We start from the raw sequence: 13,509 nt of genomic DNA, 5'->3' as shown, positions 1-13,509 counted from the left end.
TGTTGGAAAAATGACTTGTGTCATGCACAAAGTAGATGTCCTAACCGACTTGCCAAAACTATAGTTTGTTAACAAGAAATGTGTGGAGTGGTTGAAAAACGAGTTTTAATGACTCCAACCTAAGTCTATGTAAAATTCCGACTTCAACTGTATATGCCTTTGTTTGATATGTAATGTCTGGATGCAATATTCTACCTAGGAAAATTAAACACTGAAATCTGTTAATCTCGTTATTCCAAATGCATCTGTGGGTCTTTTCTGCTGACAAAAATAAAAATGAATCCTTGTCTTTAGTGAAGGGTTTGATCTCAAGTCAGAAGCTATCAAGTGGAATGGTTATTTTCTATTGAGTGGAATGTTTTTTCTGCTGGTGTATCCTGAGGTAGGTCCTCTCTGAGAACCTATTCTCACAAAGGGGGCAGCTGAAGGGTTTCTCCCCTGTGTGACCCCTCCGGTGCCTCTTCAGGTCACCAGCCTGGGCGAAACGCATGTTACACTGGGTACAGCTGTAGGGTTTTTCCCCTGTGTGGACCATCTGGTGTCTCTTCAGGTGGCCAGCCTGGGTGAAGCGCATATGACACTGAGTACAACTAAAGGGTTTCTCCCCTGTGTGGACCCTCTGGTGGATCTCCACCTTCTGGAGGCAGCTGAATCCTTTGTTACAGAACATGCAGAGGAACCGTTTCTCTTTACTGTTGCCTGATGTGGCTCCCCCTCCCTGAGCCTGATCGAAAAGGACATGGCCATGTGAATCGGAAGGCCCCCTCGACGTGGACACTGGGTCGCGATCCCCGAGCATGTGTAAAGGGGAGTGGGTAATGACATCTGGATTTGTCTCTAAGCTTTTCCTGTAATCTAAGAAATCTCTGCCCCGTGAGTGTCCGTCTCCTAGGTGATTAGCTGCATTCCATGTGGGAGGGACGTCGCCCTCCACTTTCACAGTCACTTCATCTACGACCAGACCCTCCCCTTTCTTATCTAGGCACCCTTCAGAGTATCCACTACTACTGTGCCGGTTCCAGTCCCCTCTTGACAGATCAGTCTGTGTCTCTAAAACCAAGGGCATGTTGCCAGGGTCCATCTCTGTAGCGTAAGAACAAGACGGATCATTACCGCCAGTGTCTAATGCGTCACCATCCCCAAAGGAATGAACCGTCCTCTGGCGAAATATCGGTAAATACTCTGCAGGAGGACAGCCCAGTGGCTCCAGTCTCTCTGGGTCTGATCTGTGGTCAGATCCTGTGTGTAACAGCCTGTGTGTTACAGTTAAAGTATTGGTCTCTGTCTTGAGGACGGTTTTCAGCGTTCCACTGACCTCCGTGATGCTGTGTTGAGTTCTGGGCTGCACTGGGGCTGTCGTGGGGTCCTGCATGGCTACAGGGGGCACTCCAGCCATTTCAGTCTGAATGTCTCTGCTTTGCCGTGGGTCCTCCTCTCCTTCAGACCTCTCCAGCTTGACCCCAGGACCTGTATCTGCAGACTGACACAAGAAAAGTGGAGGTTATTACTGGTAAATGAGTGGAATTGTATAACAATGTTGTAGGGAAGTCTCACAAGCTCCCCTATGGCAGATAAAGATGTACATGTAAGCAAGTAAATAGCTGAGGGGGTACTGTAATTTTGATGTAATACTATTACACTAACCTCTATCATGATAACGTGCTGGGTTGAGGTTCTACTCCCCTCATCAACTGTGATTGGTTGGTCATCTCTCCATGTATTGATTCCTGCTGGCTTCACAAAGCTCTTGTGGCCTCCAGTTAGATGTCCTTCACCTGAGAAAGTGATTGGGGAAACAAACAGTTTTCAGTTTGCATGTGTGTTATATTAAACATAGAGGAGGGAGTAAAATGTAGGCAAGCAATAAACATTTCAGAACAACTACTAGTCGAATAAGACATGGGAGAGATGACAAATTTTGGAAAAGAGATGTATTTATAGACTAATACACTTGAAACAAATAGCCAAACTGAAAACTGGAGACATTACTAGTGCCTCCACCGCGATCAAAGGACCCCCCCCAAAAAATGCGTACTGTCTTCTAGGGTGGCTAATGCTACTTCCTGATGTTGCCAGGGGTAGACAGACTCACGTGGTGTGCAACATCCGAAAGTGGTGGTGGGATTATTTGTATTAGTACAGTACGCACATTTCGTCCGTGTTTTCCCCCACAGACGAGCCATTAACTCAAGTTAAGAAGGAAACTGAAGCCTTTGCAGCCTGAATGGAATGTTTTATGTGCCAGCCGGTCCATGGGGGACAAGTGTATGTCCGAATACATTAAAGTTGGACGTAAAATGCCAAACGATGTAAAAGGCCGGATGGGCTAGGCTATATATGAACGGCGACAGCCTCCGCTCTCTCGGCCTTCTGCTAAATGTACCTCTTGCCATTTCTCTGTGTCGGTCGAGGATCCTGACACTACTGGGACGACTGGCGAGTGCGCGCTCTCGCACTATTCTCTCTGCGCGCTCACGTGCCACCTTCATTTCCAGTAGCTGTAGCTTCCTCCGCAATCCCCTGTTTTCTTTCTGGCTTTGAGTTATTTCCAAACGAAACACTGCATAGTCGTCGTCTACGACTTTACAGATCTCTGCCACGGCTGCATTCGCTAGAACCTCCATGATGGAAGCTATCTGAGTGTGAAAAACCGTACAGTTAACGTTAGCCATTTTTAGCTAACCAGCAGTCAGATAGCATCTATAAACAAAGACCCGGGACCAACGCGAATTAAACACCGCCTGTGGTAATTATGTTAAATGTCTAAATAGCAACGCTTGTTTCTGGTCACTGTTCACTTCCGTTCTTCTTCTTTAAAGTTTTCGATTACACCTATTGGTGTATTGCAGCCACCTACTGTACGGGGTCTTCTTCTTTGATATTATGGTGGTCCGAAAACAAATGCTATAGGTGCATGCCGCCACCTACTGTTTGGCTGTTTATCAGCCCAAATAATTAACAAAATACAAATAAACAAGGCAATTTTTTTTTAAATTTTTTTTTTCAAAACTCAATGTACTCCTTTATTTAGGCTCTGGGGCCTGAGAAGAAGAGCATCTTCGGACAGTATTCTTTGCAATGTTTCGGCAGTGAAGTCCTGGAAACCCAAAAACCTTTCAGCCCCAGTTTCTTTGACTTTTTGTTCGTTTATGCAGTACAATTAATAATATGTTCGATAAACACACCATTTTAAATTGTATTCATTTTAGAATAAGGCTGTAACGTAACAAAATGGGGAAAATGGGAAGGGGTATGAATACTTTGTGAATGCACTGTACCTTTTGTTGCGAATGCCCATCCTGGCACTGTCTGTATTGGTGGGGTAACCACGAGGTACTCTAATTGAGGAAGGCTAGACCCAGGTCCAGGCCCAGACCTTCTATGAACCCAGTCATTAGGCATTAGATATGACGCTGAAGGAGAAAACAGATTTCCTGATAGACCCACTAGGGGAGTCTCCCACCACTCTCTGTGAAGTCCAGGGTGACCTGTCATGGGCTGGACATGCAGAGAGATGAGCTCGGATTGGTCTGCCATGTAGCATGCTTCCGTCTATTCTCAGTATGTGTAGACAATTTCTACCACAGATTTGTGAAAGATGTCATGAAGAACTGCAAGTGTTGCTACTGCTCTAAACATTGCTGCCCTTAATTTAACAGGCGCTATCAGCAACAATCAGAGAGAAAGAGTTTCTGGAGGACAATCGGGCCATGCTGACTCTAGGACTCTTAAAATGAATCAGACAATGAGGAAATCCCTGACTTAGTGTAACGGATGTGAAACGGCTAGCTAGTTAGCGGTGGTGCGCGCTAAATAGTGTTTAAATCGGTGACGTCACTTGCTCTGAGACCTTGAAGTAGTGGTTCCCCTTGCTCTGCAAGGACTGCGGCTTTTGTGGAGCGATGGGTAACGATGCTTCGTGGGTGTCAGTTGTTGATGTGTGCAGAGGGTCCCTGGTTCGCGCCCGGGTATGGGCGAGGGGACGGACTAAAGTTATACATTAGGTAAAAACATTTTCATTTAACCAGACATTGTAGTCTTCTGATGACAGTGGTGTGGAAGAAACGGCGATCAACAGTGTTGTTGTCATGGAAGAAGTTGACCAAGTTTTGAAATCAGTGGAATGTCTGGTGGAAGCAGAATATGATTGCAATTGCGAAGGGAGTCGAAAAGAGGCCCCCGAAGGAGGTTGTATAAAACAACTGTCTCTGGATTACATTTCAAACTAAGGCCAACCATGGCATCCATGACAGAGAGGGAGAAGCGTTCATCCATGTATACGGGTAAGAGTCTAGCTACATTTTCATATATGTTAAACATTTTTTCAGAAAGTTGTTTTCAATGCAAGTTAAAGTGTACTATTGGCTAGCTAACCTTAGCTGGCTGGCTCGCTAGCTAACGTTACGTGTATGATCTGTGTAGCAATATTATTTGTCTCTCAGAAAGCCATTTGCATTGCTAGTTAAAGCTTAATGTTAGCTTTAGCTACCTGCAGATTCATGCATGGTGCAGGGAGTATGAGTTGGGATTATGGTTCATTGTTTAGCTAGCTACCTACCTAGCTAGCTAGCTACCTACCTACCTGCCTAAACAAAACACTCCACTATGCAAGTAACCATTTCACTGTACCGTTTACAACTTCTATAACCTGTGCATGTGACAAATACACTTTGATTTGATTTGACATAGTGTGTGTTTACCAGAGACGGTAATGTGAAGAACAACATGACCTGCACCAAAGCCAAATTAGGTTATAGGCCAAGGACTAGATAGTGTATTTTTACTATGACTTTTTGCTACTACTTTCACCGTTTTGAAGTCTTGAAATCTTTGGTTGTTTACTATGCTACCTTACTCTGTTTAGCACATGACCTCACACGTGAATCCTTAAAGAGATGGGTGGGGCTAAGGCTTAAGAGGGAGTGAACTATGCTGAATGGGTGTAGACAAAGAAGAGCTCCTCATTAGGTGTACCAACATATTCAAGGGCCATTTTCTCAACAGTGGGGTTAAGTTGATCAACTTTCAAAGCAGAATTACTTTCCCATTGTATGATATACCAGTTTCTCTACTTTTATCAAATGTAAAAAACACAATTTAAAATTTTGCTACATAGGTCACAAATAGGTGGTAAGTCAAGTTCATTCATTATAATGTGTGTTTTTGTAACATAAGTCGCATTGATTTAATTTTATGAATGATGAAAAAGACAATAATAGCCAGGCGCATCACTTTACCATTGAAGATTGTGAAAGAAAAATTACAAGATGTTATAATACTTTTTATGCATCGAACAGCTTTGATGAGTACTTTCTCATCTGTGTCTGTTTGAACTGAGAGGAGCCTAAAAACCTACAGCTGGCATTCCATAGATAAGATGTGGTGGGTGTAACCGAGAGAGAGAGAGCGCCTAGAGGAATAGAACAAAACCCGTAGTGTCTAATCATTCTTGCATCTGGGAAACAGCACCAAAGCATTCTTAGTGTCAGTTATATAAGAACGAGCATTGTCTGTAAAGGTTAAGCCTCTGCAACACATTTTAGAGTGTGGGATCGACAGCTTCATTATTGCAATAATTAATCGATATTGAATAAAGATGATTGTTTGAAGAAATGACAGTCTCTCTTAGTATGAATGTCCATGACAAGATCTACTGTATGTAGGCTATATGTATTTCCCCCTTACCTTGCTCTTCCATCTTCAGCAGATCAATGTTCGCTGGTCCGTCCTCTTATCTCCTCTTTGACTAGCAACAGATCATGCTTCCCATTCTCCATCTCTATTGACTGTAAGAGACACAGAGTGAGAGGATGTTGGAACAAGAAATCTGATATGAGCACCCTGCTATGGAGCATCTTCTGGTTGGGCAATAAGGGATTGCTATGAGTATTATGCAAATGCTAGTTGATTTGATTACTTGACACTCTTTAATGGTTTTATAATTCAAAGTAATGGTCCCACACTTAAGACGAAATTAATCAAGACCGTGGCCCATTTCCACAAATATTCTCAGTGTAAAAGTATTCATTATGATCTAATAGGCAAAACTGATCCTAGGTCTGCACTCCTACTCAGAGGCTTTGTGAATATTGACCTTCAATTAAACGCAGAGTCTCAAATTTCACCGCCTGTCCCTTTTAATAACAGGACAACAGCACACATTTCAGCAAATAAAGGCCTGTTCTCAAATAAACACTGGGTCTAAATTAAATGTTTAATGAATTTACCATAAATTACAATGAATTGTTTAGGGACAGTTAAAATAAACACCATCCCCCTCATAAAATGAACTCTAAAATGATTATTAACACCATGAATAACAATAACTGATGCAACCCTGTTTGTAAACAAGGATATCAACTTTACCACTGCAGAATGGTTTTGTGGCACAGTCCATGCCACGCAGGGCTAACTCGCGGACCACAACCGACAAACCCACTCTCCCTTCCTGTTTCATGACACTATGATCAGAGCAGGCTGCAGATAGAGGGAAGTCAGATTTTCAACATTTTGATGCTATATTCATGATGATATCAAATATATGCAATGAATTTTGCACCAACAGGTTTCTGTAAGAATGCACCATACACAACCAATCAGCAACACACAATTGAATACCGATTACCAACTTTTAGCGCTTCTCATCACGGTTTGCAGTAATGAGACAAGTTCGTAATCACAAAATTGAGGAGAAAAAAAAGGGGTACACATTTTTTTTATTATAATTAACCTTATTTACATAAGTATTCAGACCCTTTGCTGTGAGCCTCGAAATTGAGCTCAGGTGCATCCTGTTTCCATTGATCATCCTTGAGATATTTCTACAACTTGATTGGAGTCCACCTGTGGTAAATTCAATTGATTGGACATGATTTGGAAAGGCACACGCCTATATAAAGTTCCCATCATTCAGGGAGGCGACCAAGAACCCTATGGTCACTCTGACAGAGCTCCTCTGTGGAGATGGGAGAACCTTCCAGATGGACAACCATCTCTGCAGCACTCCACCAGTCAGGCCTTTATGGTGGAGTGGCCAGACTGAAGCCACTCCTCAGTAAAAGGCACATGACAGCCCGCTAGGAGTTTTCCAAAAGGCCCCTAAAGACTCTCAGACCACAAGAAACAAGATTCTCTCATCTGATGAAACCAAGGTTGAACAATTTGGCCTGAAAGCAAAGCGTCACGTCTACAGACAACGACCCTAGGCACACAGCCAAAGACAATGTAGGAGTGGATTCAGGACAAGTCTCTGATGTCCTTGAGTGGCCCAGCCAGAGCCCGGACTTGAACATCTCTGGAGAGACCTGAAAATTGCTGTGCAGCGATGCTCCCTATCCAGCCTGACAGAGCTTGGGATTAACTGCCCAAATACAGGTATGACAAGCTTGTAGCGTTATAATCAAGGCGGTAATCACTGCCAAAGGTACTTCAACAAAGTACTAAGTAAAGGGTCTGAATACTTATGTAAATTATAATTTAAAAAAAGTATATATACATTTGCAAAAATTTATAAAAACTGTTTTTGCTTTGTCACTATGGGGTATTGTGTGTAAATTTGAGGGGGGGGGGAAATTGAATACATTTTAGAATAAGGCTGTAGCGTAACACAATTTGGAAAAAGTCCTAGGGATCTGAATACTTTCAGAATGCTCTGAGGTGTTGTCCATCCCCAAAGACCTGGAGAAAAGGACCAACTTTGGAAAAACCTGGTATACATCATTGGTCATGACTCGCGGATTTCACCTGATCGTGGCTGACTGCCCATGTGGTCATGTTGTCTAAACTTGTAGGTACTGAAGCTTGTGGTGATCGGTGGCATGTTATAGAACCTATCCACAAGAGTGTAGGCTACAGCTTAGTAGTTAAGGTTGTAAAAGATGTGAAAGTTACTGTCTCACTGACCAAGGCCAATTTTGGCTCAGGGTTGGTCACATGACCCACTACAGTGACTGTTTGTCAATCATCAAATCATTGGAATGAGAAAATCTATAAAATGTTTATTTTGCATGCTCGCGCACACGATGCGGGCAGTGTGGTCCGCATGTATAATTGCGCAAGCATTGGAAAATAAATTTGCACATACATGTTATTCAATTATTGCACCCACACTGCTTGCGCACGTCTGCGTAGCCTCTCCCATATCCTCATTGGTTTTTAGGAGCTTATATCCACGTGGGTGATTGAAAGGTGAACTGAGGTCCACACTCCAGCCCTGTTGGTACTGCACCTTAAAGTTGGTTGCCAACTGCAATATAAAGTGCAAAGAAGGAGAGATTACTAGAAACAAACTCCGTTTTCCCTTTTATCTGTGGATTAATTGTCAGAGTAGAGGACCTTGTGCATTTCAGGCAATTTATCAACCCAATGTTTATATCCCAGGACAAATTAGCTAGCAACAGCAAGCTAAATTGCCATAAATGTTTAATGCTTTTCGACCTGTTCCCAAATTAATACAGTTGGTTCAGAGTTCGTTTTGATATTTCAACCTGCTTGTCCTGATCGCGTCTGATGTGGGTGGCCAAAATCAACATGGACGCATGCGCACGGGCGGTGTGGTCAGCATGTGAGACACTGCATTGCAGTGCTAGAGGCGTCACTACAGGGTCGGGAGGGCGTCATCCAGGTTAGCGACTCCTTGTGGCGGGCCGGGTGCCTGCAGGTTGACTTCGGTTGTCAGGTGAACGGTGTTTCCTCGGCACATTGGTGCAGCTGGCGTTAAGAAGCGCGGTTTGGCGGGTCACGTTTCGGAGAACGCATGACTCGACCTTTGCCTCCCGAGCCCGTTGGGGAGTTGCAGCGATGAAACAAGATCGAAAAAGGGGGTAAAATACAACAACAAAAAATGAACAACTTTCTTTTTTAAATAAAAATAAATACAAATTACAAGTTGTATGAAAATCCCTTTCATTTGAACCATTAATCATTACAGGCACTACTATAGCTACAATGTCAATTGCACCTCTTCTGTGTTAATTGGTTCTGTATCCTGATTGTCTATGGCATCAGATGAGTGCCAAATTGAGATGGAGCACGCAAGCAATAATATAAATCACAGCGCGAGCAGATTTGTATCGAAGAAAACCAGTCGCGCAAGCGCATAAACTACTTTGATCGTGCATAGACAGGGTTGGGCTGGAAATTAAACTTGAAACATTGATATTGAACAAGTTGAAAATCATTGTCGAATGCAATAAATTAGTCCGAGTGCATGCAGAGATTTCTGCACTCTCAAAAATACACCCTGCCCATGTATGAAAGTCTCTTCTCACAAACACAATTTTCATTTTGCTCTCATTGTCCATCTCACGGAGTGAACGTTTGACAGTCCTATATCGTGGGGCTCTGCTCCTAGTGGTTTACCCAAGGTGCCAGGGTTCTGGTCAAGAAGTTCGGATATTGATTGAACGATCCGCACGTGGATCGAAGAGCTTACTCTTTCACATTCAGAAAACCTTAAGGTGATATTTTATTTAATAATGTATTCCATTTCCTTAGGTATAATGGTTGAATTGGGTAGGGATGTGAACTAGGCTTTTGACCGTCGCAGTCTCTGGTCCACACTCCAGTTCAATTTGTGGCAGTAATGCATTACTAAAGTTGGTTGCCAACCATTTAAGAACCACTGAAGAAGAACTGTCAACGGAAGTGAAAAGTAACCAAGAACAATATCCACGGCAGCGTTTTTATTGTTGTTATATATACTTTTATTATCACCTTGAAACTCAAAATATTACTTATGTAACTGCACAGCCACACATACTTACCCCAGGCAGTGTTAAATTAGCGTTGGAGACAGGCCTTGGTTGATAGATGTTATTAAGGTAACGCTAGCTAGTTGCTAACAATGGCTAACTGTAGGCCTATGGTTTTTCACACTCAAATAGCCTCCATTATGGAGGTGCTAGCGAATGCAGCCGTGGCAGATATCTGTAAACTCGTAGACGATGACTATGCAGTGTTTCGTTTGGAAATAACTCAAAGTCAGAATGAAAGCAGGACTTTGCGGAGAAAACTACAGCTACTTGAAATGAAGGTGGCACGGGAGCGCGCAGAGAGAACGACGCGAGAACGCGTCCTCGCCAGTGGTCCCAGTAGTGTCAAGATCCTCGACCGATACAGAGGAATGACAAGAGGTTGGCTACATTTTGCAGAAGGCCGATGCTGCGGGGCCTGTCGCCCAGATCACATCTGCGCATGTGTGACGTTAGATGTGTTTAACACATATGGTTAATCAGAATTGGGTCTTGGTCAGTTTTGGGATAGTATGCAATAATTCCCCTGGTTACTTAGCTAACTTGCAGAAAAACAATATCATATTCCGACCAGGTTGATTTACTGGCATTTCCTATTTATTAATAGAAAACAATATGATGCATGGGACAGTAAATCAAGATATTATAAGTGTTACCTTACATCCTTGCCAATTGTAGACCGTGTCAAAACTGTCAATAGTCTACAATATAGTGTTCAGCATTGACAGTACCTAACCAGTACCTCTTTCCCCCCAATCACTCTCTCAGGTGAAGGACATCTCACTGGAGGCCACAGGAGCTTTGTGAAGCCTGCTGGACACAATGCGTGGAGAGATGACCAACCAATCACTGTTGATGAGGGGAGTGTAACCTCAACCCAGCACGTTATTGTGATAGAGGTTTGTGTAATAGTATTACATCAAAATTACAGTTCATCAAATGTGGCCAGTTTATTTCAGAAAGGCTCCCCTCTGCTATTCACTTGCTCACATCCCTACAACATTGTTATCCAATTCTACTCATGCACCGGTAATAGCCTCCCCTTTTCTTGTGTCAGTCTGCAGATGAAAATGCAGCAGGTCCTGAGGTCAAGCTGGAGAGGACTGAACGAGAGAAGGACCAACAGCACCAGACTGGAGCAGCGGCTGGAGTGGCGCCCTCTGTAGCCACGGAGGATCTCGCCGCTGCGCCCCAGGCCAGGACCCGACGCAGGATCACGGAGGTCAGTGGAACGCTGAACGCCATCCTCAAGTCAGAGACAGACACAGAGACTTTAACTGTAACACAAAGGCTCTTACACACAGGATCTGACCACAGATCAGACCCAGAGAGACTGGACAGTCGTCCTGCTCCCGGCTCAGAATACTTACCGGTATTTCAGAGCCAGGGGACGGTTAATTCCCGTGGAGATGGTGACACGTTCGACACTGGCGGTGATGATCCATCTTGTTCTTACGCTACAGAGATGAACCCTGGCAACATGCTCTTGGGTTTAGAGAGACAGACTGATCTGTCTAGAGGGGAATGGAACCGGTACAGTAGTAGTGTATACTCTGAAGGGTGCCTAGATAAGAAAGGGGAGGTTATAGTGGTAGATGACGTGACTGTGAAAGTGGAGGGCGATGCTCCTCCCACATGGAATGCAGATGGTCACCTAGGAGACGGACAGTCCCAGGGTAGAGATTTCTTAGATTACAGGGGAAGCTTAGATACAAATCTAAATGTCACGACCCACTCCCCTTTACACGCGTTCAGGGATCACGATGCCGTATTCACGTCGAAGGCACTTTCCGATTCACATGGCAGCGTTCTTTTCAATCAAGTACTGAACTCAAACGACAGGGCTATAGCCCAGGCTCAGGGAGGGGGAGCCACATCGGGCAATAGTAAAGAGAAACGGTTCCTCTGCATGTTCTGTAACAAAGGCTTCAGCTGCCCCCAGAAGGTAGAGATCCACCAGAGGGTCCACACAGGAGAGAAACCCTTCAGCTGTACCCAGTGTCATATGTGCTTTGCTGAGGCTGGCAACCTGAAGAGGCACCAGAGGGTCCACACAGGGGTGAAACCCTTCAGCTGTACCCAGTGTCAAATGCGCTTTGCTCAGGCTGGTGACCTGAAGAGGCACCAGAGGGTCCACACAGGAGAAAAACCCTTCAGTTGCCTCCACTGTGAGAAGAAGTTTTCCCGCCAGCACCAGCTGAAGATGCACCTGAAGGTTCACACGGAAGAGAGGCCATTTGCCTGTACGCACTGCAGGAAGAGGTTCTCAGAGAGGAGCTACCTTAGGATACACCAGCAGAAAAACCATTCCTCTCTATAGCATAGAAAGTTACCATTCCACTCGATAGCTTGATGTTTAGCTCAATCCCTGCATTAAAGGCAAAGATTCATTTTTGTTGTTGTCAGCAAAAAGATAACGATAGTAATAGATTTCAGTGTTGAATATTTCTGGGTAGAATATTGCATCTAGACATTGTGTGTTATATATGGTATATTTAAGCCGGGAAAGTCAGTTACATGTTGTGTTTGTTCTGTGGTGCCTATATAATGTTCACAAATGCCTAGTTCCTTACTTTCATTCAACTTCTTAATCTTTTTCCTAAGACACTTGTACTGAGAAAATGTATTCAGTTTCTAGGTCATGCAGATTTTTTAGTTGAGTGTGTGTGTGGTTTTCATATGGTGTATTTAAAACTTGTTTATGTTTTAATAAACACAAAATGGTAATTTTCATTCTAAGACTTTCATTGAGACTCCCTTAAGGATACATCACATCTTATCTCACCCTATTCTGCATACACATTACAGCGCTTCATAGCCAAGTTAGTCACTAGTTAACAAAGTCATGATTATGGCTAAACCCTGCCTATTTCTAAAATGTATCTTCTTAAAATTAGATTATAAATTTAACTACACTGCTATACCTTATGCCTAATCTTAAATTAAAACCAAAAAGCACATTTTTGTTTTCATTAATGTTTATGTTATAGCCAATTTTTATTGTGTGGCTGTGTTAATCAGCGACAACCAATACCTAACAAACACCTACTGTACACGTCAAAAGATTTTAGTCGGGTTTGTCTGATGTTGACTTTTGACTTATCATAGCTTATCATATGTACCCTCAACATATTTATGTCCACCATGATGGGTTTAAAAACAATGAAGTCATTCTGTAACTACAGTATAGGACTCAAACGTAGTGGGGATGGGTAAGCACTCCATGTTGAAATTGTGTTTCTGTGTGTACATACCTGAGGGAGTATGTCTGTGTAATCTGTATCACCTGTCTCTTCCAGGAGGAGGAGGGTCCAGAGGTGCTGCTGGTGAAGGAGGAGGGGTGTGAGGAGGATCTGGGGAACCCTGAGGGGACTATGGTCATGGAGGACAACGAGACTTCACCTCCTCCTGAACCCACAGAGGAACCAGCTGAGCAGCACAGGACCACACACACTCTCACTGAGGTGAGTGCACTGTGAACTACTGTCTGAATGGTGTTTGGTCAGAGCCCGTATCCACAAAGCATTTTAGGGTAGGAGTGCTGATCTTAGATCAGTTTAGCCTTTTAGATCAATATATAGACAGGTGGGGACCTGGGCCCAGATTCACAAAACACATCTTACGCAAAAACGTACAAACTATCTTAAGCATTTTTGGGGGACCCTTCTTGTTCTTAATTCATAAGATAGTTAGTGCAATTCCTCAACAATGTCTTAATATTTAATGATCTTCTTAGGAGCTTCTCAAATATCTTCTT

At 43.4% G+C, this 13,509-nt stretch overlaps 2 protein-coding genes across 5 annotated transcripts in view; one reads left to right on the top strand and one right to left on the bottom strand.

The window, feature by feature from the left end:
* The window catches only part of LOC139418947 (uncharacterized), a 349,701-nt gene extending 346,976 nt beyond the window's left edge, over nucleotides 1–2,725 (bottom strand). Inside the window, exons 1-3 of one of the 2 annotated variants that reach the window (XM_071168741.1) lie at nucleotides 2,384–2,725; nucleotides 1,645–1,775; nucleotides 260–1,480 (exon numbers count right to left, since the gene is read on the bottom strand). In XM_071168741.1, coding sequence (XP_071024842.1) covers nucleotides 344–1,480; nucleotides 1,645–1,775; nucleotides 2,384–2,672 — 1,557 coding nt within the window. In that variant the 5' untranslated portion in view covers nucleotides 2,673–2,725 and the 3' untranslated portion in view covers nucleotides 260–343. Of the gene's footprint in view, nucleotides 1–259; nucleotides 1,481–1,644; nucleotides 1,776–2,383 lie in introns of those variants that run through there. The other variant, XM_071168739.1, reaches the window with a different exon arrangement.
* The window catches only part of LOC139418939 (zinc finger protein 282-like), a 189,983-nt gene that overhangs the window by 156,982 nt on the left and 19,492 nt on the right, over nucleotides 1–13,509 (top strand). For 2 of the 3 annotated variants that reach the window (XM_071168730.1, XM_071168729.1), the window contains exons 1-4: nucleotides 9,622–10,133; nucleotides 10,521–10,651; nucleotides 10,810–10,974; nucleotides 13,052–13,216. The exons of the other annotated variant lie outside the window; for it this stretch is intronic. In XM_071168730.1, coding sequence (XP_071024831.1) covers nucleotides 9,845–10,133; nucleotides 10,521–10,651; nucleotides 10,810–10,974; nucleotides 13,052–13,216 — 750 coding nt within the window. In that variant the 5' untranslated portion in view covers nucleotides 9,622–9,844. Of the gene's footprint in view, nucleotides 1–9,621; nucleotides 10,134–10,520; nucleotides 10,652–10,809; nucleotides 10,975–13,051; nucleotides 13,217–13,509 lie in introns of those variants that run through there. 3 annotated transcript variants of the gene reach the window in all.

This window comes from Oncorhynchus clarkii, chromosome 10, assembly GCF_045791955.1.
Source record: "Oncorhynchus clarkii lewisi isolate Uvic-CL-2024 chromosome 10, UVic_Ocla_1.0, whole genome shotgun sequence".
Taxonomy (NCBI): domain Eukaryota; kingdom Metazoa; phylum Chordata; class Actinopteri; order Salmoniformes; family Salmonidae; genus Oncorhynchus; species Oncorhynchus clarkii.
This window is presented reverse-complemented; position numbering and strand designations above follow the sequence as displayed.